We start from the raw sequence: 25,780 nt of genomic DNA on the forward strand, positions 1-25,780 counted from the left end.
ATGGTATGGCAAGTTTCGACGCAGTGGGGTTTTCATCAGGTATCTGGTATTGACGCCGCTGCGTCGAAACTAGTCATTACTTTGAATGCATTGGTAGAATAAAACAATGTTTTATTCTATTTTATTATCAATTCAATTTTTATTACTCAAATGTTAATACTTACTAATTTAATGAACATTATTTCAAGATTTATTACTTAATACCATACTAATTTCAATACTTACTACTCAATAATTTTTTTTTATTTTTAAAAGTCAAGACAACAATAGTAGTTAGTACGACGGTGCTCCTAGAAATGAAACCGGGTACATCTCCTGCAGTCTTCCGACGACTTTCCCAGCAAAGGAAAAGAATCGTTGAGCATTAAAATCACATTCAACGCAGCAGAACACCCATAAACAGTTAATACTATTGCATTTAATCTATGCGAAAATCTCAAACACGCTAATACACCAATCTATTATAAGTAAAACTTCGTAATTCCGCATAAATTTATTAAATTACGAACTAGATTTTTACCTAGCACTTCATCATATGAAAAATTTTAATATAAGGCTGAGAATATATACTGACACAAAAATTGATTTCTCAAAAAAATCTCAAAAGCTAAACGGTCTGAGGAATTTTTGTGAAAAAAATTTTTGTGGCCACATATTCTCTATCTTCTATTCAGATGTACCAGATGATGACGATCCACATCGAAACCAAGGTCCTTCAATAATTAAAAAGAACAAACTTTCTATTTATCCACTAATTTATTTTCGTGGTACAACTAGTTTCGACGAAGCGGCGTCAATCTCAGGTACAAAGGTTCCTCTGTACCTGAGGATGACGCCCCTGCGTTGAAACTAGTTGTATCACCAAAATAAATTGGTGGATAAATACAAAGTTTGTTCTTTTTAATTGTTGAAATGAACTTCCACAAAGTTTAGCCTGAGACTATAGAGAATACTTAGGCCCTTCCTTAATAAATTTATGTGGAATCACAAATTTAACTTTTCAGTATTTTATGTCGATTCCATGAAGTCACGCCTAGGGACAACAGATCCTACTAAAGAAAAATGTTGAACAGGGTCCACTTTATAAACCCTGAAAACTTCACGGTCACAGCATAAGTTTGAAAAGGGTAATGCGTCACCAAATAAGACCAATTTAGTGGGAGGGTTGCGTACCATTCAGGGAAATAATCGTCGTGGACATACCTGTAGTTTTCCCGAAGATCCGATCTCCTTCCCCAGCACCGGTCCCACTCCATCCAAGCTCCAGCCACCCCACGGGCTTCTGGATACGTTACCATCCTGGCCCTCACCGGAAGAAGACGGTCCATCCCGCTCCATGGCCTTCAGCTTCTCGTAAGCGTCCACGCCGGCCTTGATGCGGTATAGCGTCCCGTAAAGCATAGCGTTCTTCAGTGCGGTCGGGACACCACCGCCATCCTCGGAATCCGAACCTCGACGGACGAACTGGGGCGGGAAATGGAATCCAGCCCAGTGATGACCGTGGGAGCATCCGGCAGGACCCTCTGGGATCGACGGGGAGCCGCGAGGGACTCGGTCCCTGTCCGGAGGGTCCGCTGGGGGCGGAACTTTGGGCGAACTCGGTACAGGAGTTTCCGCCGAGGTTTGCGCGCGCTCCTGCGGCGTTTTACCGACGGTCGCACCACCCTCTGCACCTCCAACGTCTTCCGGTAGCACCGTACCTCGGAGCGGAGGTATGCTCGCCCCGCTACTGACCGTGGAAGGTGCTGAAGATAGCGGGGAAGGTGAGGAGGAAGCTTTCAAAGCGTCCCTCAAAGGATTGGGGGCTACTCCACCAGGATCAGGGGTTGGGGACCCTGGTTCGGGGGCACTACCCCTGTTTGTACCATGTCCCCACAGTAATATAGCCGCGTCCGCCTTCTTAAGCAATCTTTTCCCGCTGCTGCTACTAGATGACGATGCTGGCGAAGACGACGCGGTTGAGGCAGGGGAATAAGAGGCAGGAGAGTCACCGGCACATCCCCTACCGATGACATCCGTGGCAGCCAGGGCCCTGTAAGGTGCACCCACCCTTCCTTCGGGTATGGGAGCGAGGGGTAGTCGGGCGTATCCCTCGTCGCTGTCGCCCTCGTGAGCCCTATCCTCTGGTGGTCCCTGCCTGAGGTTCTGGCGGTGGACGGAGCAGGCTTGCCGGCGGGCCGCGCGGGAAGCTGCTGCCCTCCTGGGCCCCGATGCCCGGAAGTGTCGCGGATCCCCTCGCCGTGATGGCAGCTCGTCGCTACAAGGGTTGCTCTCGTATCCGCTGCTGCCGGATTTGCCGGGTGACTCCGGGGCCGCATTGTGGAAGACGGTCGGATAGTGGAAGCGTTGACTCGCGTAGTCCTCGTCGACGAAGATTGGGTTGACTCTGAAAGTGAAAAAGTACGTAAGCAAGAGGACGAGGACCATGACTGGTTACTGACAGGTAGGAAAACAGCACTTTTCTTATGCAATTACATTATTTTCCGAAATTGCTAATACTTAACATCCATGATAATTTTTTTAATAATAAGACATGGATTATACTAATGAGGAAAAAGTTTAAGCCATGCAAACTCTTCATAGGATACATGAATAAACGTACGTTCTGCTGCCGTGAAATAGTTGAAAGAAATGAAATCCCATCGGCGATACTATTCACTGGACGTAAAAGGGGGGGAACAGAAAGGAGAAGGATGTTGGGAAGTACATAATTAAGAATGACAGTGGGATAAAATACAACAAATTTAAACTAAAAACACAGGCGTGCAAGCTCACTCACTAACCGAGCAAATTTTCCAGAGGAGCAAATTTCATAGTAGTCACATTCCACATCACTATACTATAAAACCCACTTTCAACCACTGACTGATTCATTCAAATACTTGGAGTGAATGAGATGAGAAACGACAAAAAGTTATGGAATCGACCCCCTCTAAAATCGTCCGGCAATGTGGAAAATTTAGTGTTTCGACTATTTTTCCCAGGGTTTCAGACGATTTTACTGGGAGTCGGTTCTATAATTTTTGTCACATCTCGTATCATTCACACGAAATATTTGGATAATTCAATCAGTGGTATAATTGGGGCTTGTGAGATAATTATTCACGAAATAGAGAAATTGCACGATATAGCCAAAACTAAAAGTGCTCTGATCGGTCTCAAAATTAGTTTCTCGGCATATCACGCGGTCTAAATTCGAGAAATGGCATTTTTGAAAAATTTACTTTTGACCCCCAAGTACCCCTAAAGAGTAGAGGCATATAGGCAGCTGGAAAAACTGTTATAGATAGAAAATAAAAGTGTTTCGATAAGTTTTCAATAACTTTTTGTCGTATCTCGTCTCATTCCCCAAAATATTTGCATGAATCATTCAGTGGTTAAATTGGGTTTTTATAGTGATATGAGCTTGCAAATTTGTACTTTTCACAGGGATGGCAACTGAAACGAAACGGAAATGTTTTGTTTCGACCCAGAGAGAAATGAAAATACGAGGTCTAGGTTTAGTTTCATTCCCGCACGAAATTAAAATCACCAAGGAGTATATTTTCGACCCGGGACGAGACTTTACTCCCATGAACGAAACTAAATTAATCGAAACTCCGCCACTCATGGTTAAGTTTCGATCCCAGAAGTTGAGTGGAGGGGGATATGAAGGAATAGTGTCGATCCATTACGTTTGACATACGTGTAGAGAGGTTAAAACATCGAGCTTAAAAATCAAATGGCCAGTTTGAGTTCACCGTTCTCCTGTTAGTGGTAAAAATCTGAGTGCCCCATGCATTTAATGGCGGTAGGCCGAACCTCTACTTCATTCAACCATATTTTGTACTCGGTGTTTACGTCGAAACTTAACAGTTCGAAGGTGAAGTGCGTGGTCTCTCCAGTGCGAAACATAATCTGAGTTTCGTTTCGTCCCAGAGTTTTAGTTTAGTTTCGACCCGAAGTAGTTTTGACTCTGATTTCGTTACTACCATAAGTGTAGTTCCTCGGCTTTAAACCCATTTCGTTTCTACATTCCTGGAAACGGAACTATTGAAATTTTACTGGTTTTTGCTTTCGTTCAATGTCTCTTGCCATCCCTAGTTTTTAGTTAAATTCTGTCGTATTTCACCACACTCATCGGCTACAGATCCATACCTGCTGACGGAGTATATCCCTAGAGCGGGCCCCACTCGTGTCGCCTCGGCTACCGATAGCGTGGTCCCCGCCAGTCTCCAGGGTGCGGCGACCACATTGACGGGTGCGGCCCTCCCGGCCTTGTGACGCATCCGCCGCGCCTGACGCCGCGCCTCCTCGTGGTCGGGCACCATCACGCACCCAACCACGCCCGCCGCGCCGCCCGCAGGGTGCCACCACTTGGGCATGCCCGGGTGAGGTGGCCGGGAGCAGCACCAAGGGACAACCGGTTGATGATGTAGACGCTGTCAGTGCACCCTGCCGGAGGGCATGATGTCAGAAGCAGATCGGCGAACAGGCCATCTGCAACGAGGGAGAAAACATGCTGATAAGTACATCGAGTTAAACAGATGACTGCACTGAGCGTCTTCACCAAAATTTGACGCACCGAATCAACTCATCAAAATATATTTAACATTTTTATTACACATTATTATAAAGAACAGAATATGAATTTTAATATCTAAATTGTTTTTCCTGCTATTTTACATTAAAAAATGTTCATAAACCTGCACCTCCCGCTACTTCAAAGTAAAATATAATGGTAAACTACATTCAGTTCATAAGAGTTTCTCAGGTATTCCACCGGTTGAAATACCGAATATTCGGAAGATCCCCTGAGGATGCTCGAAACGTCGGGAGACATGGAAAACATCAACCGGTGGAAAACCTGAGAAACTTTTCTGCACCTGATACGCCGGGAAAACCTAAGACCATGCATAAATGCAGTTCAATCTACATAGTACCTATGCTCCACTGTACTGTCTCCATTTATAGTGTATACATACTTTGTAAACTTTGCGACAAATATTCATATTACTATTTTTTAATTTTTATTCTATAATAGTTCCAGAAAAGTCTAACTTTCTCTGGTAGAAAACTGTTTTCGGGTAAAATATTCTGTGTTAATATTAGTTTAGGGACATTTGTTTCAAAATTAAGTGATACTTCCGAAAATAATGTCAAAAAAGCTAACAAGTTTCGGTGGGATGACTTAAAGGTAATTTAGAGCAAAATACTCAAATAATAGTATAATGAATTGTTATTGAGTCAAAAACATGGGGATGTCGAAAACGGCGAAAATATTCGAGATGAGAAGAAGTAGAATATCGATTGCTAAGTTCTAACAATAAGTATCTCAAAAAATAGCAACTTTTCAGGAGAGCTAAAGAAACGATTTATATTTTTAATTTTACATTGAGATTAAAAACCAAAAATTCATAAAACTGAAAAAGAAGCATAAATTTGCAAAAAAAAGAGTAGTTTTTTGCTTGAATTTTATTTTTTTAATGTCATTAACCTATATTTAAGATACCTGTCTCAAACCGGCCAAATTTTGAGATATGTGTTGTTAGAACTTAGCCATCGATATGTAAAAATATCCACAATAGAGGCCATCTTCACCAGAATGCAATCTCCATATCCTTTTGCCATTCACCTCGCCGCAAAAACGCCAACTCATCCAGTCATCGAACAAAAACGGAGCAGCCACACTACACGAACTATAATCCGATGGATGATGTCCCTCCGCACAGCAGCCAACCTTCCGGCGTGCTCCCAAGTAACCGACTGCACGTCTCACCGGGAATTCGCTCGAAGCTAAAACACGCCGGCGTACTTGAATGGGTTACGAAAGGGGTCTCCTCCGGTTTTTCGCGTGTCCATCTTGCCCTTACCCTATCGCCAGCCGGGACGTGAAGGGGAAATCACGTGAAGACAGGAAGGTGGGGTCATGCCGATCCGTGACTTAAATTGGAGCACGCCCGTGCCCTTTCAACTCTCTCACTCGTCCTTGGCACTGCGCGATGGAGACGTCAGTCAAGTGCACGATCGTACAGCGGATACAGTTGGGTCATGCCCCGTTCACACAATCTCGTTCGTAACTGAGACAGGGCCGTAGCCAGGATTTTTAGTGATGGTGTCAGACAGTTTACCAGGTTGGACAACAAGCATTGCCTCTTTCAGATTACGATTGTTCCAGCAATCGTTGGAACTATTGTGCATTCACATAACGATGTTAAAATCAGTTCTGCTCTCTAGCGCTGATATCTAAAGTGAACGAGAGATTGACGGTTAGCAAAGCTGTTGAGGTATGAAAGGTATATTACTGTGTTCAACGTGTATTTAACGAATAATTTTCCTCGCTTGGACGAATTCATGAAAAAATAGAGCGATGGGAGATTCACGAACTTTTCGTCCTTCTCTTGTCGCCTCCTCTTCCGGTTTCGCAGCGCCTAACCTTTGTAAAGTGGCAATGTTCGGAACTACGGTAACCATTGTCAGGACATGCATTCACACCGCTAGTTCGGCCAACTATCGTTAGGATGATCGCTTGGACAATCGTAATGTGAACGAGGCGTATACAAGTAAGTGTAAGTTACTGATGTGGGGAATATAATGAGTGCAATTTTAAAATGCATTCAGTTCAAGTTGTCCACTCGGGCAGAAATTCTCTAAGGTTGAGCAAATATTCTCTCAGGTCGAGCGAATATTCTCCGTTGTCGAGCGAATATTCTCCGTTGTCGAGCGAATATTCTCTCTGGTCGAGCGAAAATTCTCCGAGGTCGAGCGAAAACTCTCTCAGGTAGAGCAAACATTCTCTTAATTCAGGCGGCGCCTGACCTGACTCTCCCCCTCGCTACCGCCCTGAACCGAGGTCCGTACCGTGGTAGTCCTTGGCCATCGTCTGAAGGTGCGCTGGTTACCGAGATATCAGTACATAGTTTGTAACGCAGTCACTTTACCGTAGAGAGCACTGCTGGCGCGGCTGAAAGCGGAAATAGGAAGTATGTGGAGGAGAGCGATATCATTTTTCTCCCAGTTTATAATTAAGGTATAATACAGAGAAACTGACAGCTTTGATAGCCACGATGTTGATTAAAGATTAAAATTACATTTCGGTTCGTTTTCCAGCAGAGGGAAGTTTATATGAAATCTTACAAATTTCATAAACGTTGGCAATTGTCGCATTAGTAGCCATTGAGCATTAAAGTTTCCGACAGGCGTTGAAATTCCAGAGAGAGAGAAGACAAATGATTCCGTATGAGTATTCGACGAACGATTTTGGGGCAATGGATTTTTCAGCGGATGTCTAAGGCTAGTGAAGCACTTCATTCAAGAGACAACAGCTATTTTTTCGCGAAGAGTAGTTAGATCGGATGGGACGTTAAGCCGTGGTCCCCTTGGCGCCTTTCGTTACGAGCAGGCTAATGCCGACACCGGGTTTCTCTCCCCCCTTCCTTCCATACCTTTCCCTACGGCGCAGGTGGCCTTTTATTTCCTTTTTCTGACCACTATATTTTACATTAAATTTAACCCTAGGAGTGTAGGTCTTTAAATTGAGATTTTGCCGAAGTTTCCGTTAATTTATAAACAATAATCAGGGCTTAAAATGAAAATGAGCACATGATTATGATGCACAGACTTATGCAAGGGTTACATCAATGTTTCTTATTATAGTTTAATAATATAAAAAAGAAACACTCAGTCGTAAATTAACAAAAAAGAATATACTATCAGACGTCAGCCTTCTATGGGGTGGCATTAGGCCTCCTCTATGCAGCCCCCTTGAGTTCTGCAGTCGATACGAGGCCTAAGAATAACATATGAAACAAGAGAGAAAGCTGAATTTTCAACGAATGCACACACGACGACAACCCATTTGCTGTGAAACTTTTTAGATCCAAACCACAGCTTTCATATAGATGATTCCGACACCTTGCTGTCGCCAGGTGATGAGACCAAGTTTCGATGAATCGATCAATACCGAGATCCTCGCCCATTTCGAGGTGAAATTCGAGGCGTGCCCGTTCCGAGCACACCGTTCGTGTGCGTCCATCGACCTTGATTCGACTCCGTGACACGATAGCATAACAGCCGATTGCCCCGAGATAGACTCCACCGGCGGGCACGAATAGTGTTATTACACACTGACGGGGACCCGCCGCCGATGGCTCTCGTCTCGGCCGATGTTGAGCAACGGCGCCTGGCAAGCGAAGATCGTCTCCGATTGGTATTCCGCCCGCTCGCCACGGTGCGTGACTGGGCAAGGAGGAGAACCCTTTAGAGGTCGCCCAACACCGCTGGATTCCCCACTATATCCCCACCCTTCATCCCAGATACACATCAGTCTTCTTTCTTTAAAATTATTATTATAGTATTCTACCGATTAAGGTAGGTTTCCATAGAGTGGTAAAGAAGTAATCTGGCAGCCTCTCTTTCTTTCCAGCACTGCCTTCTTCAATTTACTATAAGGCTTACTCTCTTTCAATCTATTTTAAAATCCTATTCTCTTCCTTCCCCTCCCTCGTTTACCTAACATACTACCCTCTAACACCGTTTTCAATATCCCCTTCCCGCTAAGTACTCGCTCCATCCAAACCTTCTGTCTCCTCCATATCTCATCAAAAATTTGCCTCTCCTCACCCACCATGTACAGCACTTCGTCGTTACTCCTCCTCTCTGCCCACTTCACCTTCTCCATCCATCTCCATACCCGAATCTCGAATGCCTCCAATCTTCTCTCGCCCTCCTTCCTCAGTGTCCACGTTTCCGCACCGTAGAGAGCTACTCTCAAGATCAAAATCTTCACTAACCTTTTCTTGAAACTCTTACATAACGATCATCTCAGAAGCTCCTTCCTGTTTATGAACGCATCCTTTTCTAGTGCAATTCGCTTACTCATGTCCTTACTACTGTATCCGTTTTCCTACAATGTGCTGCCTAAATAGTTGAATTGCTCTACCTGCTCAAGCTTCTCCCCACCTACTCTTATCGGCATAAAAAATAAAGACACGATTTTTTCCAAAAACAATGTACTTTCTGTACCTAACTCTGTTTAAAAAAAGAAATCACTTGTACCCCTCGGCTTCTCACCGATTTATATAAAAGTGAGGCCAATTAGGCTACCAAAAACTTCCTCGTCCGACGTGCGAAATAATAAAGCATAAAACGATGGAGGACGCCGAAAGTCAACTCGTAAGGAAATCAGGACCCTCTTAGCGTGACAACGCACCGGGTCCGGGACCCAGTAATTCAACTGATACGCCCGCGCTCCTGGGTAGGGGAGTGGAAGGGAAGTGAAAAAAAGGCAAGCCCGCCGACACCTGTAGGGTATGGATAGGAGTGGAAGGGCGGGATAGGGAATACCCTAGCCGCTATGGAAGCAACAAGGACCCACTACCAGCGAAACTATAATTTAATGTACCAACGATTTTGGAAGATTTTTCTATAAATAAGAAAAATACAATGATCAAATCGTGGGATAGTCAACTTGTAAGGAATGAGGGCTCAGGGGAGCCCTTCGAGGATGCAACACACCGGGGCCGGGACACAGCTATTTTTCTGATACGCCCGATCACCCGGGGAGGGGTTTGGATGGGAAGGAACAAGGAAAGAGGCGCCGCCGCGATAGGAGCCCGTCGACGCCTCTGGGGTAGGGAAAGGGTTGGAAGGGATGGGACGGGGAAAAACACCCTACCGCTATAGAAACTAGCGAAACCCGGCATCAGCCATTTCGGATGCCAACGATTTCGGAGAATTTTCCTATAAATAAGGAAAACCCATCGATCAGATCGTTGGATAACTTGTAAGAAATGTGAGGGTTCTAGGTGAACCCTCTCAAGGATACAACACACCGGGGCCGGGACCCAAGCCCGTGGCTTGATCCGCCCGATCACCCGGGGAGGGGCTGGAGAGAAAGGAAAAAGGATAGAGGAGCCGCCGCGATGGGAGCCCGCCGACGCCTCCGGGGAAAGGATAGGAGCGGAATGGAGGGGACGGGGAAAAACACCTTAACGCTACTACGCAATTAATTTTCTACCAATCCCAGTGGATTTTCCTATGAGGAAGAAAAATCCATCGATCGAATCGGTAAATAAAATGTAACTCTGTATAACTTGTAAATAAGATTGAAGATTTTAAGGACTACAATCGACTTTTCCAAGTTTCGAACCTGTAATCCCGTGGTCGCCACGCGTTAACCGTTGCGCCAGATGACACCTGCTGTTATGGGGAAGAATGAAGCTATCACCACCTTGAAGCTGAGCGAGTAATACAATTGTTAGTTATCTAAAAAGATGGCTTATACCGACCGAAGGATAGTGTAGCAATGCATTTTCATCTGGTTCCGACCTGAATTGAAATTTCCAGTCGATTTGTTAAAGAGAAGTTGGTAAAAAATCAATTTCAAGATTCGATAGATGAAGCAGACAAACAAAGGAAGGAAGTTAAGAAAAGGCGTATTAAAATAAAGGAATTTACTTCAACATAGGTTTCCTCCAACACTCCTACGAGGTATAATCTAATAAATATGTATAATATACGAACGTATGTGCTTACCCAACTTGTGAGCTCTATTTCTGCAGATATAAGCAAGCATTCGAATGTTGGAGGCTAAGTTCCCAAGACAGGTGAGATTCGCAAAGAGGTTCCAATGCTTTATCTAAAGGACTCTTTATAATATAAAAATAATATTTTCCATCTTCCCATTGCGTATTCTATTTATTCGCTGAAAGAAGCCAAAATTAAATTTATCCTAATCTTGAAAGTTCGATGTCATTTGGTCGGGTTATATACCATTTCTGTATCCTTAAAAGAGTTACCGTTACAAGAAAAAGTCTACGTATAATTCTTCAAAATAACGTTTGGGGTTTAATTCTCTGACATCTAGAAACTTAAGATCCTAAATATCGTCTAAGCATCGTTCTTAATCGATGAATTGGTAAAAACACAGTCATCCCTCTGTAGCCAGCGACTATTATTTATTCATTCATTCAGCCAATGGATTGAACAAAAGAAAGCAAAATTAAAAACTAACTCAGGAGATTGGCTTTGAAAATTCCAAATTCCTTTTTAATGTAAAATTCCGAGGACAAAGAATAATTTGCATTGGCCGCGATTCGAACCTGAGTCTCCCGAGTTCGCACCAAGTGTTCTAACACTAAAACCACCAAGGCATCTCCTTTCTCTGTGGAGTATTGGGTTATCATCCCGATCAAGAAAAATGATTATTCCCCCATAGAATTTTCGCATATAACTTGATCGTGAGCATAAGGTACGTAGCTGGCCTATCCGCGATAATTTCCTACAATAACCTGATGATGGATTATATTTTACTCCAAAGCATTGCTGAGGAATAATAATGTATTATTCGCAACCTATTTTTGATATAATCATCAAAATCATCACGAAGATCGATACGACGAACAAGGAGCGTAATATCTCTCCTGAACAGCATTGTTTTGTCTGAAAAAAACGATCTTTTTGGATAAACGGTCTTTCGTGAAAATAATATTCAAATGAGGTACGTGAACTTCACGAATCTTTCCACATTTTCCAATGAAAGTGGCGTCGAAATCAATCACCCTTGGCGAAGGACACGATTCCTCATTGACGTGGAATCGTCTTCCGAATTTTTTTTCCTCAAAACAGAACAAGGTGAGTTTAAATCAGTGACCTTTTAGCCTGGTGAAGACAATCTTGAGGTTGACGGAAAATCCCTTTGGCAGATTACGCACTACTTTTCATGCATGCGGCTACATTTTATGTCTTACTCCTCGAAAACCTAGCGACAATCTTTCGTAGATCATAATCTTTCGGCATGAAAAACACCAAGTGATCCATTGCCTTTTCTTCTATAAGTCGTATAGTTCTATTCCATTTTCCCAATTATGAATTTTTCATAATTTACAACAATGCGCCTATGTTCAATATTACGCTGCAAGAAACAACTTTAAAATGAATAAATTTAACACAAATTTCTATTTAACTCCATGAAAGTAACATAAAAAAATAATTTCAAAGAAAGTCCCTCTAAACTTAATTTCCTTAGGTATAGGCTAGGGATGAACGCTAAAATATTTTATGTTCTAACTTGGTTTCTGATTATTATTTGCATTTCATAGTAATAAGTAAGTTTTTAAATCGAAAAGAAACCTATTTTGAGCATCAAAATAATCACAGAAATTTGAGAAATTTGAAAATGTTCTCAGAAACAAGAATTGCTCTAAGTGCAATAACCGCCATGACATGTGGTTGATTCACATGTAAGCGGAAATACATGGATGGTGTGGACATTAATGTCGTCCATAGAATGAATAACCAAATAAAACACGTAGACAAATAATCGAATAAACAAGAGTTTATGCGTCACGCATACGTTCCTTAGGTATGACTCAAGTTTGTCTCACGTAACTGCTTTCGGTCGCCAAGCAGAACAAGGTGAGGTTACCATCAAAGGCCTTTAGGTTTTACGGTTAAATTTTGAGGGTGACGGAAACAATATTGAGTTGTCGGCACAATAAATCGACGCCCTTCGAAGTCCATAGAGGTTGACCCAAGACTCGCATCCAGGGAAAACAATTGGTCACACGATTTTTTACGACATTGGACGACGAAAAAGGGTAGATTTTGTTTTGGATGAAAAAGGATTGGGACGTGGTGCGATTAATAAGTACCTCGTCTCTTTTGAAAGGACCAATCCCGTGCAACGGTCTCTAAATAAAGAACGCGAAAACAAATTGCGTAATACAAGCGATACAAGCATTGCCATACGTCATTTTTGTACGCGTTTTATTTGGTTTTTCTGTCTAAAGACAATATCTTCATTGGTATCATTCATATATATTCCCACGAAAAAGCGTGTAATCTACATTTCAAGGCGGTTTTTGTTCTTATAGCACTTCTTGTGCGTGTAAAAATACATCAGACAAATTTGGGACTCAGAAAAGGCTAATTATGCTAAGAATTAGCGAAAGCTATGATTATTAATATTATTCTCTCATTTAAAAGTAGATAAAATAAAATATATTCCACGGTAGGAAAGAAAATATTATTTCGAAAAATTGTTATCTTTTCAATTTGAGACGTACCTCTGAAAATGGTGAAGCATTCTTTTATCGTATTGTAATACAAGCGTAATAAAATATCATTAAAGAATGGTAAGATTTTGAACATGATTCGAATGAAAACAGAAAACGAGTACAGTTTATATTTTTTTATTTTTAGAATTTGCCGTCTCAAACAGTTTTTTTTACAAAGGTAATAAGCTTCAATGTGTGCGCCCTTAGTCGCTGGACACTCAACTTCTGTCCAAATATTAGTTAATATTACTTCGTTAATGATTGTTATCTCTTCATTAATGCTGTTCATCAAGTGGTTTAGGTCGCGAATATTTTGTCTATACCCCCATCAAGTGCTCCTACAGGCAATTAAATTGCGATTAAAAGTAAGTTATACGCATGTTCAACAATGGTAAAGTCAAAAATTATTTTTTAAACTGAAACTGTAGGAGTATTTAAGCGGTGATAACCACCTATTAAATTAATTTGTCTTAATCGGATTAAAGAAATCATAATGTTGAACTTGTAGCTCCTTAAAAACTAAAACAGATATTAAATTGAATTTATAGGAAATAATCGCAATAATAGTCATTTTAGACACTGTTTTCCCCCATTATAACCTCTTCGACTATATCATTCTTGAGACCAAAAGAAGCATATTTAACAGCAAAATTGAAGTAAGAAACAACACATGATATAACTTAACAGATAAACAATTCATGGTATTTTCCTCGGCGAAATAATGGCTACATTTTCGTATTCCAACAAAATTCTGAAAATATTGCTGAAAGGGATAAAACTCTCATGCATTGTGGAGATCATTGACTTGCAGGATAGAGGAGTATCTCGAATCTTGAAGAGGAGTTTCCTATCGTGAATACAAAGAGAGAGTCCAGACATTTTTGTACGAAATAGGTTTTGAGAGCGGCATCGCAAACTGGAGATATAACTGCATAACTGCAATAATAGTGTTTTAGAATCATGGCAATTCTTCTACATTAAAACCTTTCTGATCATATCTTTCTCAAGCCAAAAGAAGGAAATTCAACAGAAAAATTGAAGTACAAAATAACATAAAACGTGAATTAAAATAAAAAGACATTTTCTTCAACGATGCAGTAAACATATCCCTATGTACCAACTAAACACTGGAAAATTTTCAGAATGAGATAGAATTATTTTGCTTCGTGGACTTGAAGGATAGAGAACCATCACGAATATTAAATAGGTGTGTCCTATCGTGAATACGAAGAGGTAGTCCTGACTTTTTGGATGAAACAGGTTTTGAGAGCAGTATCGTATATACTGGAGTTAAAACTGCAATAATAGTGGTCTTAAACCCATGGTATTTTTTTTGCAATAAAACCTCTTCAATCATAGCTTTCTTCTGCCAAAAATAAACACATTCAACAGAAAAAATGAAGTACGAAACAAAACAAAATATGAATTAAAATAAAAAGACATTTTGTTCAACGAAGCAGCGACAATATTCTAACTAAATACTGTAATATTTGTAGAATGAGATAGAATTCTTTTGCTTCGTGGAGGTCGTTGGCTTGCAGGATAGAGAAGCATCACGCATATTAAAGATGTGTTTTCCATCGTGAATACACAAAGGCAGTCCTGGCTTTTTGGGTGAAACAGGTTTTGAGAGCGGCATGGCATAGAATGGAGGTATTTTTATGACACGAACTTTAAGGACAAGTGACAGGCAATTACCTCCCCCACTCGCCGTGGGGAGTCTGTCATCAGATGTCGTCGCTTTCCAAGCGGCGAAAGCTCTGCGGTCACGATACGACGATTGACCCCGAGGTTGGAAGTTCGTGATGAGAGAAGAAGTGATCAATCGGAAACTCTATCCTTTACGGAATCGAGCGCGAAGTTTATTTTTTCATATAATTTGAATACTCAGGAGCCACGAAAAAAAAACCTTGGTGGGATTACGTAAACGCCTAAATAAAAGACTCATGGGCGTACCCAGCGAAGGGCAGAAGGGGGCAGCTGCCCTCCCCCCCTCCCCCACCCCTAGAAACAAAAATCGCAAATGTCTTTAAGGAAAATAATATTTTTTCAAGCAAATAATTTTAGAAACTAATAAAGAGCTGTTACAGTTTCTTTAAAATCTTGATTTAATTCACCTTTTCCGTGCTTAAATATTACCTACAACTTGAACAACCATGGCTTGCCCCCTGTTTTGATCCTGGGTGCGCCGTTGAAAAAACTAATGGGTCAATTCTCTCATACTATGAAGACGAAGGGAAAAAAATGTTACTTATACGAGTATAGCGCAGATTTATGAACTTTCTTCGCCAATATTGTCGGATTAAAACGCTAAACCGCATTCTCCATACAATAATAATAATAATAATAAAATAATATTAAAAAAACAATATAATGATAAATATAAAATTATAATAATTCGTCCTTATCGGGCGAGATTGGAACAAGGCAGTCTCATCTTCCATCAAATCGCACGGGAGTAGATCATTTCTTGCATAATTCAGAAACAAGGAAGTTAGCAAATCAAATGATGGTCAACTGCAAGATTAATTTTGTCACGTGGTCTTCCGTGGCGTTCTTGATCTCCCTATCTTTCGGGTTTTTCCGCGTTGTCAGCCACTGGGCGACAAAGAACGCGGCGAATACCCGAATGAGGGAGAGATCAACGGTAGACTAATTGTTATTTACTCTGGGAGAGGTCACAAGTCAATGATAAAAGAAGTATTTCGCACCACGGAATTATTTTGAATTTTACGCCAAGAGCGTCCCCAGGATAAAACTAGAGGGGGCAAGCCGTGGTCGCTCAAGTTGTAACACAAGTAAGGTTAAGGAAACTCAAATTTCAAGAAAATTTTATCAGCGCTTTATTATTTTTTAAATTCTTAGCTCAAAAATAATAAAAAATTATATTATTTTTGTACATATTTTATACTTATTTAAATATTTTCTTGGATTGAAAGAAAATTTGATCAAAATTTTTGTTTTGAAGTACATTTACTTCTGATTCTAGGGGGGGCAGATGCCCCATCCTGCCCACCGCTGGTTACGCCCATGTTTTATGCACCTCTAAGAATATGAATGAACCAGCATTAGGACACACTTTGAACCTCTGTTGTCTTTCAAACGCCATAAAAATTATACACATCTCTCAAACTTTTTGATAGAAACCGCCGGGTCTGATTTCCCTCTATTTTATGCTATCCTGTATGGAAATACTTACGCCAGAAAATAACTATTGCTCCCTAGTTAGCGTTTTCTCCGGCTATCCTCTATTTCAAAGATCCTAGCGATGCACTGTACGCTTATGTACTAGTTTGAAGCCAACTAGCCAAACAGCCCCAAGTAGGAACAAGTAAGCAAGTTAGTTGGGTACATTTCATATTGATTTCTTTGTAATTCGTTTCACGTTGTTAAATAATAACTTCCAAAAAAAACATCTGAGGAATTTGAGCCGTCATACAAATGTTGCTTTCCTTAATTGTAGGTAGTATAATAAAAATATTCTAGTCTCAATTTAGGAGAAAAAAGTCGAGTATATCGAATACGATGAGGAGTCAAAAGGAGATGATTACGAAGGGCCACTGGCACCATCATTTTAAACGTAATTGGCAACAAGAAATTTGATTTTCAACTCACAGTTAAGACAGACATTTATTTTAACTTAATTACCCAAAATTTACGTGCGGCGATGCTCAAAACATATTCCTTAAGGTATTTTTGGCCCTTGACAGAATACCCTCGATCTGAAATTTATTTACTGTCTAGGGAAATCTTCAGAGCTTCTTGAAGTCCTTCAAGAGGACGAATGTCGCTTAAGTTACGTATGCAGGAGTTTCAAATAACACATAATGGGTCTTCATGACCTGAAGCTCCCACTTTAATTCACCTACGACAAGGCAATCACGACAATTCGATTGACCCTGAAGCTGTACTTTCATGCCAAGACAAATTACAAAGGGCACATAACATGTCCTTCGAATGTCTCCAACCGAAGATAAAGATGCTGAAAATTTAGAAATCTCATTGAAGGCTGCTGAGAACGAATTTCTTTTTCTCCATCCACGAGTTCCCGCAGGAAAAGATTTCCCGAAGAAAAATTGTTTCCCTACTTTATCCTTCGGAAATCGTATGAGCTCAAGTCACATTGGCATTGTACTGATTGCCTCATCCGTTTCGGAAGACTGATTCAAGTTTCCTTTTCGTCTCATTACGCTGAACCCTATTGTCTGCGACGATATGATACGGTGAGCTGCAAGGTATTCAAAGACAGGGAGTGATTGAGGTACCGACAGCTCTTTAGAGAAATTATTATATTTGTCGTACTTACGCAATACGTTATCGATTGAGACGGATTCGATAAATTCATGGAAAGAAATTTCTCTTTTTGAAATTAAAAGTTGATGCACTTTTAGACAATTATTTTAATGAGCGTGTACGACGCGTTTCGGCTCAATGAGAAATCATTTGGTACACGGTATAATAATATTATAATAATTATATAATTCAAAATATGCCATCACAGCACTCTTACTTGTTTCAGATTAATCATTTTTGTTAATACAAAAATTGAAGTGAGGAAATAATATTAATAGCAGTACATTGTAATATTATTAATAATATAAAATTGTTTCGGCTCACAGAGAAGTCATTTGGTACAAGGTATTATAGTCTCCGAAAATACTATATTATATATTATAATACCGAAAATATTATAATACCGAAAATTTAGTACTTACTGTGAGTGCTTTTTTATCTTTTTTTAGTGTGTTCTGTGATTCTGCCCAACCTAGGGTTTTTTTACAATATTATAATAATGATATAATTCAAAATATGCCATCACAGCAGTCTTACTTGTTTCAAATTAATCATTTTTGTTAATACAAAAATTGAAGTGAGGAAATAATATTAGAGTATTAATACCAGTACATTGTAATATTAGTGATAATATTATATCAATGCTAATAATATTAATACAAATTAAAAATAATAATATTAATGCTATGACATTATTTCCTCACTTCTGTACTTGAATTATCAAAAATCAATCATGGGAAATAAACAAGACTGCATAAATGGCTACCTTTGAATTAAATATCTATTTTAATGCGATATATGAAGTTCTATGTCCGCTGTTTCCCAATATCCATGCCTTCCAATTCTTCCATCTGTGTTGTACTATAGTAAGGCTCTGTGATCTGTCTCCGCAACGAGTCATAGGTATTAAAATAACTGAAATATGATTTGATGCTTTCCCGGCGAATTATGTGGATAAACTTTTCTCGGGATTCCCACCGGGTTAATATTTTCACAACAGCCAACGCTTCAAGCTCAGCCACGGCGCTCATCTGAATGGGCTGAATGTTGATTTATTTAATTTTTTAAATTAAATTTTTTAAATTACTCATGGAAAGTGCAACTACCTTATATTTCAATACATAGAACTTCCACTATCTCATGCCTGAATCGGTTGAAATTTCTTATGGATTTCAATGCTGATCTATACACCATCATGAAAGAAACTGATAACATCCCTGAAATAAATCTTGATAAATTACCCGCTACACTCTAAATCATAACCAAACCTTCAAGAATTTTTTTGAATGCTCACATTGACGATAGCTATTTCCAAAAGGGAGATTCATTGCAATAATCTGATATACGATATAATAAAGGCATGTTAAAATGAATATAAATGAAACTATTTTTTATGAAAACATTTAACTCTAACCTCGATATTATCCTCGATTAAACCTCAATGCGATTGTATCTCCCATTAAATTAGAGAGCATCATTTTATTCAATGGATTTTCTTTCAGGCTCCGTATCGCATTCCTAAATCTATAAAAGCAACACAATTAAGATAACATATCAACCTTTAAAAGAAATCGCCAGAAAACCCCGCTAAGAACAAAAATATTATTTAACAATCCCTCGATTTGAATGTGTGCTTTAAATCAGTTAGCGTTAAGTATGCTCTAAAAAAACTGCACGGTAAAATTTTTGCATATCATTTCAAAAATATTTAATCAAATAAAAAGATTAAAAGCAGGTTTTAATGAAACACCGCCTTGCAAATAGGGTGGTTTCCTATTATTTTTTATTGCCTAAATCGAAAGTTTATTACTCCTGGAGTACGTATTTCACGCTTTTAGATTTTTAAATGAAGATTTATATTTTTCGCGATTAAATTAAAGGTGAAAATTTTCAACCGCGCGAAAACGCGATGGCCAAGTATGAATGCTGGGAAAACCCCGTGTGACGTCGTTCTGGTTCCCGCTGTCGCCAAGTAAGGTGACCTTGAGGCGAGGATTCGAGCGCTGATACGACGCAGGATGCTAGCAGGTAGCAGAGTACCCTGCTATCAGGTAGCGCTTGACTTAAATAAGGATTATTAATACCCTATCAAACGAAGGAAACTTTCCGAACTTAGGTAATTTTAATGGGTGATTATTAAGACATGTTTCCTTGAGCTCTGTGCCCCATGCATGCATTGGTAATCTCAGACGATGTAATACTCCTATCTACTCGTAAAGAAACGTCCCTGTGAAGTCATGTGGAGTGGGATCGCATGGGCGCCAATATGGCCTTTTTCAAATGAGGATAAAATTGACCACTAACATTCGTCTAAACTGGGATTTCTAGAGCCAAATAATTTGTATATTATGAATACACTAATGGTGGGTAACAAATCGCAATCAATCCCTCTCGTTTTCTTTGATGAAGGAAACTACCCAATTACGATGTTTTCCTGATTTCGAGATTGCCGCAATCGAAAATCCATTTAGCTACAACTTATCCGGCTAGAATCGAGACAACTCTTGGCATCTAGATTAAATGTGAGCAACTCATGTTTAAAGTGAAAATTTAGCGACATGGGATGACTGCGTTCATATCCTCAATTAACGTTTATAATTGCCATTTCCCGGGGAAAATTGGCAATTATGTCACATCAATTATGATCACACGAGGCGTCGCACGATATGGTTTCGGCTTGTTGGTTTCTTCATGAAACCAAGGCCGACATTGTACTCTGTTGGACGCATCTATTTAAAAATTCATAGAGGATTTCCGGTCTTCGCATAGTCTACGTCAGTCTCAACTCTTCCTCAGTCAAGGAGAGAATTACCAGTACCCTTGGCATCCAAAAGTGTTCCAGCTGGATGGCTCGACAGAGGGATTCATTTAGCATACATCATCATAAACATTCGACTAGAGAATGGAGAAAAAATTGGCAGATCCGCGCCTGACTGCACCAAGAGGCTGTCTGATATTTTGGGCGAATCGTGATGGCCTATCGAAAGGATGATGCGAAGGAATTTCTTCGAGATTTCCGATTCAAATCGACACAGAGTATGTACTTTCTCTCGACAAACAGCATTTCGATGAAGGGAAAGTCTTATCTTACCAGACAGGAACCTTCATATTTTATATCTCGCGAATGAAAAATTATCATACACTCAAACTTGGTCGATAAATAAATGATTTTTGTAGATAGTTGTATACATTCATTATGCTCGAAAAGCCTCTAATATCAGACTCCTTGGAATCCACGAAATAAAAATGTTTACTGAGAGAAACGCCTCAACGCTACGTCCACATGAGGAGTCATCCACGGATAGTAACTAATTTGTTTTATCATAGTAAAACATGGTGTTTACAAAAGCAGCTATTTGAAATATAAAAATAACAATTAAAAGATATTTTCGCCATATTTTCATCGATTCCGTAGATTCTTAAATGAGGGTATATAGGGGTCAAGAGCATTTGGAGTAAATATAGGAGTAACTAGATATTTGTCGTTTCTATTGTGAAGGATTCATTATTCAAAACTCCAAGTGTTCGTCACAGCTGTAACTTCAACGTTTAGGCTACATCAAATAAATAGGAATCTGCAATAGTTGTTCAACCAACTGGGGTTTTGGGCACAATTATCACTGATTTCTACTATTATCCTTTATTTCCCTTAACTAAGGGTATCTAACGTAAATTGTAGAGTTTAATGATACTTAAGACATTAATTTTATCCTGTGACGTCCAAAACTCTTAATCTTCATCCGTATATTCTTCTTCTCAATCCTCACTTAGCCAGAATCCTTTCTTTTGCAACGAACAAATTATTACCAATAGTAGTAAAAAGTTATTTGTGGTGTGATTGACTGAAGTTATGTTACGTCTTGCTTGTAAATTGTACTTTTATCGTGTATTCGCTAAAAATAATATATTTAAATAAATATTTGAAAATAAAAATCTTTTTTCATCTTCGCCTTCAGCAGAGTTAACACACTTTTTAAACCAACAACCACTGACCCCTTCCACGACATGACGAGAGGATGAGGTAAATATTGTATGCACGAGACAAATGCTCCGAACGAGAAATCGATTTTTCGAGTAATCAATTTTAATCGAAATGAAAAGGTCGACTTTTCAACAAAAATCGAAATTGGAGCCAAAATAAGTTCAACAGATTCAGACTTCAATTGGTGGATATTAGACATATTTAAATAAATAAAAGATCGTAGCACTTTTCCACAAAAAGTTTTTACTACTTTTACTGGTACAAGACCAGTTGTACCAGGTCTTGTACAAGTTGATAGCTCAGTGAACCGAAACGCGTTGTGCGCAGTAAAACAAATTTTGTGGAAAAGTGCTACGATCTTTTATTTATTCTGAATTGAGCCAAAATATCGATTCATCAAAAGAATAGACGGTTTTTTTATTTAAGCGAGGTGAATAGTTTTTGGAGGAGGAGTGAGGGTAGAGCTCACCCAGGAATAAGTCACAGCTTAGTGAAAATCACCCATTCCTGATTGGGTACCAGTTCCTTTCCCCTCGAAGATTTTTCTCTGGAGTATCACAGGACTTCATCCGGGATACCAACGCGAAACCTCTCAATAAGCAGCCGAGCGCTCTACCCACTAGGATACAGCGTTCCACTACTTGTGTTTTGCGCTTATCCAAATGAAACTCAGGAAGCTGAACAGTGAATGGTCTCATGACATGTTTGGTTTTTTAAACAGGGTCAAACCTACGGTATCATTCGCACCTACCCCATTTTCCAATTAACCTCCAGCCGATTCAATTAATCCCTTCCAGGACACGACAACGGGGGTGACGTAAAAATTCTACGAGACGAATGCTCGTGTTAGGCAAGAGAAATAGTTTTCTGTAGGAGAGGTTAGGCTAGAGCTCACGCCGGAATAACCCATGGTTAAGTTAAAATCATACATTCCGGATATGGTGCGAGTTCCTTCACCTATATCCTTCCAATTGCTTCGAAGATTTTTCTCTGAGGTATAATAGGTTTTCGAACCCGAGACCGTCCCTCAGCAGCCAAACGCTTTATCCACTAGGATTTCAGGCTTTCTTTCTTTTCTCTAACGCTTATCCAAATGAAACTCAGGTATCTGAACAGTGAATGGTCTCTTGCCATGTTTGGTTTTTTAAACAGGGTCAAATCTGCGGTATCATTCGCACCTACCACATCTTCCAATTAACCTCCGGCCGATTCAATTAATCCCTTCCAGGACACGACAACGGGGGTGACGTAAAAATTGTACGAGACGAATGCTCGTGTTAAGCAAGAGAAAATTTTTTTGAAAGAGAGGTAAGTGTAGACGTAAACAGTAATCGGGTTACCATCCGGGTTAGATTCTCCATCTACATCCTTGCCTACGTTTCGATAAAATGACTTATTCATCATCAGGGCTTTTAATGATTGGAAAATGCGATAGGTGCGGACGCTACCGCAGGTGACACTGTTTGAAAACCAAACACGTCATGAGATCATTGACTGCTCCGTTTCGTGAGTTTCGTTTTGATAAGCGTAAAAAAAAACCAGAGGACTCAGGCATCGAGTGGGTGGAGCGCTTGGATCTAATCAACGCTCCTAATGACGATGTATAAGCACTCATCGAAACGTAGGCAAGGGCGTAAATAGCGAATCTAACCCGGTTGGAAACCCGAGAACTGTTTATGTCAGCCATTTGCCAGGAGAAATTTAAATCTTTCGTAAGGGTAGAGTCCACACCGGACTAAGCCACGGCTAAGTGAAAATTTAATATTTAATATCGGTAGTATTTTTATGTCCCTATACTTCCCATCACTTCGGGGATTTTTTGCTTGGGGTATCAGAGGCCTTCACCCGGGATACGAACCTGTGACCCCTAAATCAGCAGCCAAGTTCTATACCCAGATACCACATCACTTCTTGCGTTTTAAGCTTATTAAATTAAACTCAGGAAGCTGAACAGTGAATGGTCTCATGCCATGTTTGGTTTTTTAAACAGGGTCAAACCTGCGGTATCATTCGCACCTACCTTATTTTCCAATTAACCTCCAGCCGATTCAATTAATCCCTTCCAGGACACGACAACGAGGGTGACGTAAAAAGTGTACGAGACGAATGCTCGTGTTAAGCAAGAGAAACTGTTTTTTGAAGGAGAGATAGAGAGAGAGAGAAAAAAAAGAACCGCTGTTTTAACGCCTGGCTCCTTGCTTGGGAACTCTTCCGATGAATAAACCTCAAGAATGGGCTGAGGCAACTCCGGGGGAGAAACTCTTTGATAGAATCCAACCCGAAGGCCGCCGCAAAACTCCGCGACTGTGTGTTTCAAAATAAAAGCGGCATAATTGCCCGTCGTTTCTCCTCTGTCCAGACGCATTTCTCCCTCTGCTAGAAGGCCATCACGAGGGATATGAAGTAATACCCTTATGCACTCGCCGTACTAGCGATAATAACAATAATATGAAATGTTTTCTGGACCTCTTTTAATTAATGATCAAAAGTTCCTAGAGTATAGGTCAAATAATGCAAAAAGTGTTTGGCCAACGCTTCGGTTTATTTTAAAACCTTCCTCAGGGCTATGAATGAAAAAAATGTAAGTAGTAAGTATTGTGAAAAAACTATTCTGTAACCTTTATTTGTGTATCAATATTTTATTTTATTGTACTTTCATATTTTCAGTCATAGACCTGATGAAGGTTTTAAAATAAACCAAAAAGTTGGAAAAAACACTGTTTGCATTTTTTTACCTATACTTCCGTAACTTTTGATCATTAATATGAATTATTGTTATTGGACTTTTCCATTAAGAACATAATCGGGTTATATTATACAATAGAGCTCGCAATAGAAAAATAAATAAAAAAATTGGGAAAAATATAGGAATGAGCGGATACATTACAGAAAAATAAATGGGAAAACAAAAGAGAAGATGTAACGATAGAAGTTGCATATTCAAGGGTTTGCATATAGCGAAAAGGAGAAAGATTTTTCACGCGACAGTGGGATTAGTGATGGAAATTTTTTTTTTTCAAGAAATCGATTTTTATTCGAAATGGAAAGCTCGAATTTTTTACCAAAATCTAAATTTGAACCACAAGATCGATTAATCGAAAAATTCGGCATTTTGTACAATGATGTGTCAATTATTCATTCGAAATACTCTCAAAATACACATTTCAGCCATAGAAAAAAAATCACTTTGAACACCCGCCGGTTGCAATCGATTCTTAATCGAAATCAAAAGCTCAACTTCAATCAGAATTCGAAAATTATACCAAAATATCAATCAATAGAAAAAATCGACGGTTCTTTAAAAAATAGTTTGTGCAAGACATGTTTATAGTTAATTCGAAAAACGGTACAAAAAAATACTATTTGAGTCGTAGAAAAAAACATCTAATTTGAATCCATACCGGTTCCAATCGATTTTTCGAACAATCGATTTTTATCCGCAATAAAAACTCGACTTCTCAACGTAAATCGAAATTTGAACCAAATGAACTATCATTCAAAAAATCGACAGTTACGATTTATTCTGAAATTATTAATTTTGTATCACGGTTATGACCTATAAAACTTTAACATACGCAAAAATTTCAATATTTAGCTAAAGAAATCATAAGTAGATAATAGGATATAAGAGACTAGCTGATGGGAGAATTGTGTGAAGAGCTGTGAAGACACTAGGACTCACAAAGACAAAACTTATGAAATAGATACTTCCATAATATTTGCTTGGATGACATATCATAACTCCTATTGCCTCACTACTAGTCATCAACTGCTCGGAACATGTAATTTCATGATGATTATACGGGCATATCTTCAACCACTTCAAATCAATACTAGTTGAGAATTTGAAAGCATGAATTGGCATTGCTACTCCGTTTAGAAACGCTCTCAAACGTTTAGAAGCAACCGCGTTTGTTACCAAACGTCTACAAAATATTGTGCGGCATCATTCATCGGGATGGTTTCATTTCTCTCGCTGAAAATGAACAGAATTGCCCAAGCAGAGATTTGATATAAGAGAGTCGTTCCCTCTGACCCAAAATTGCAATTTATTAAAAGATTGGTACAAGTCAAGGGAAAAGCAGATGGCAAGAACGGAAAAGGAAAACCTCGAACAAAATATACGGAACAGGATAAGAAGGATGTGAAAGAGAAGAAATACGTAGATGTGAAAATATTAGCTGATAAGAGAATCGGGTAGAGAGCTGCGTCAAACCAACCTAAGAATTGTGATGATGAATAAAAGATTTAGGTAGATGAAAGGGAAATATGACTTACGAAGGAAAAACAATCTTCCCTCTTGAAGGATCTAAGGTTTTCCCGGCGAATAGACTGGAGGAAGAGTTCTCTGGTTTCCAGCCGGGTCCAAGGGTTTTTCTGCACCGAAGTTTCGAAGGCTAAGTCTGCCATCGTCTTCAGGGTGAATGGCCCGGCTGAAAACCCGAGAACTCTTCCTTCAATCTTCCCT

At 39.6% G+C, this 25,780-nt stretch overlaps 1 protein-coding gene across 1 annotated transcript in view; it reads right to left on the minus strand.

Annotated features, from left to right (window-relative positions):
- Window positions 1-25,780, minus strand: part of LOC124169536 (serine/arginine repetitive matrix protein 2-like) — a 276,958-nt gene that overhangs the window by 154,157 nt on the left and 97,021 nt on the right. The window contains exons 2-3 of the mRNA XM_046548174.1: window positions 4,138-4,479; window positions 1,204-2,386 (exon numbers count right to left, since the gene is read on the minus strand). Of these exons, the coding sequence (XP_046404130.1) occupies window positions 1,204-2,386; window positions 4,138-4,364 (1,410 nt within the window). The 5' untranslated portion in view covers window positions 4,365-4,479. The remainder of the gene's footprint in view (window positions 1-1,203; window positions 2,387-4,137; window positions 4,480-25,780) is intronic.

Source organism: Ischnura elegans, chromosome 12, assembly GCF_921293095.1.
Source record: "Ischnura elegans chromosome 12, ioIscEleg1.1, whole genome shotgun sequence".
In the NCBI taxonomy this organism is placed as follows: domain Eukaryota; kingdom Metazoa; phylum Arthropoda; class Insecta; order Odonata; family Coenagrionidae; genus Ischnura; species Ischnura elegans.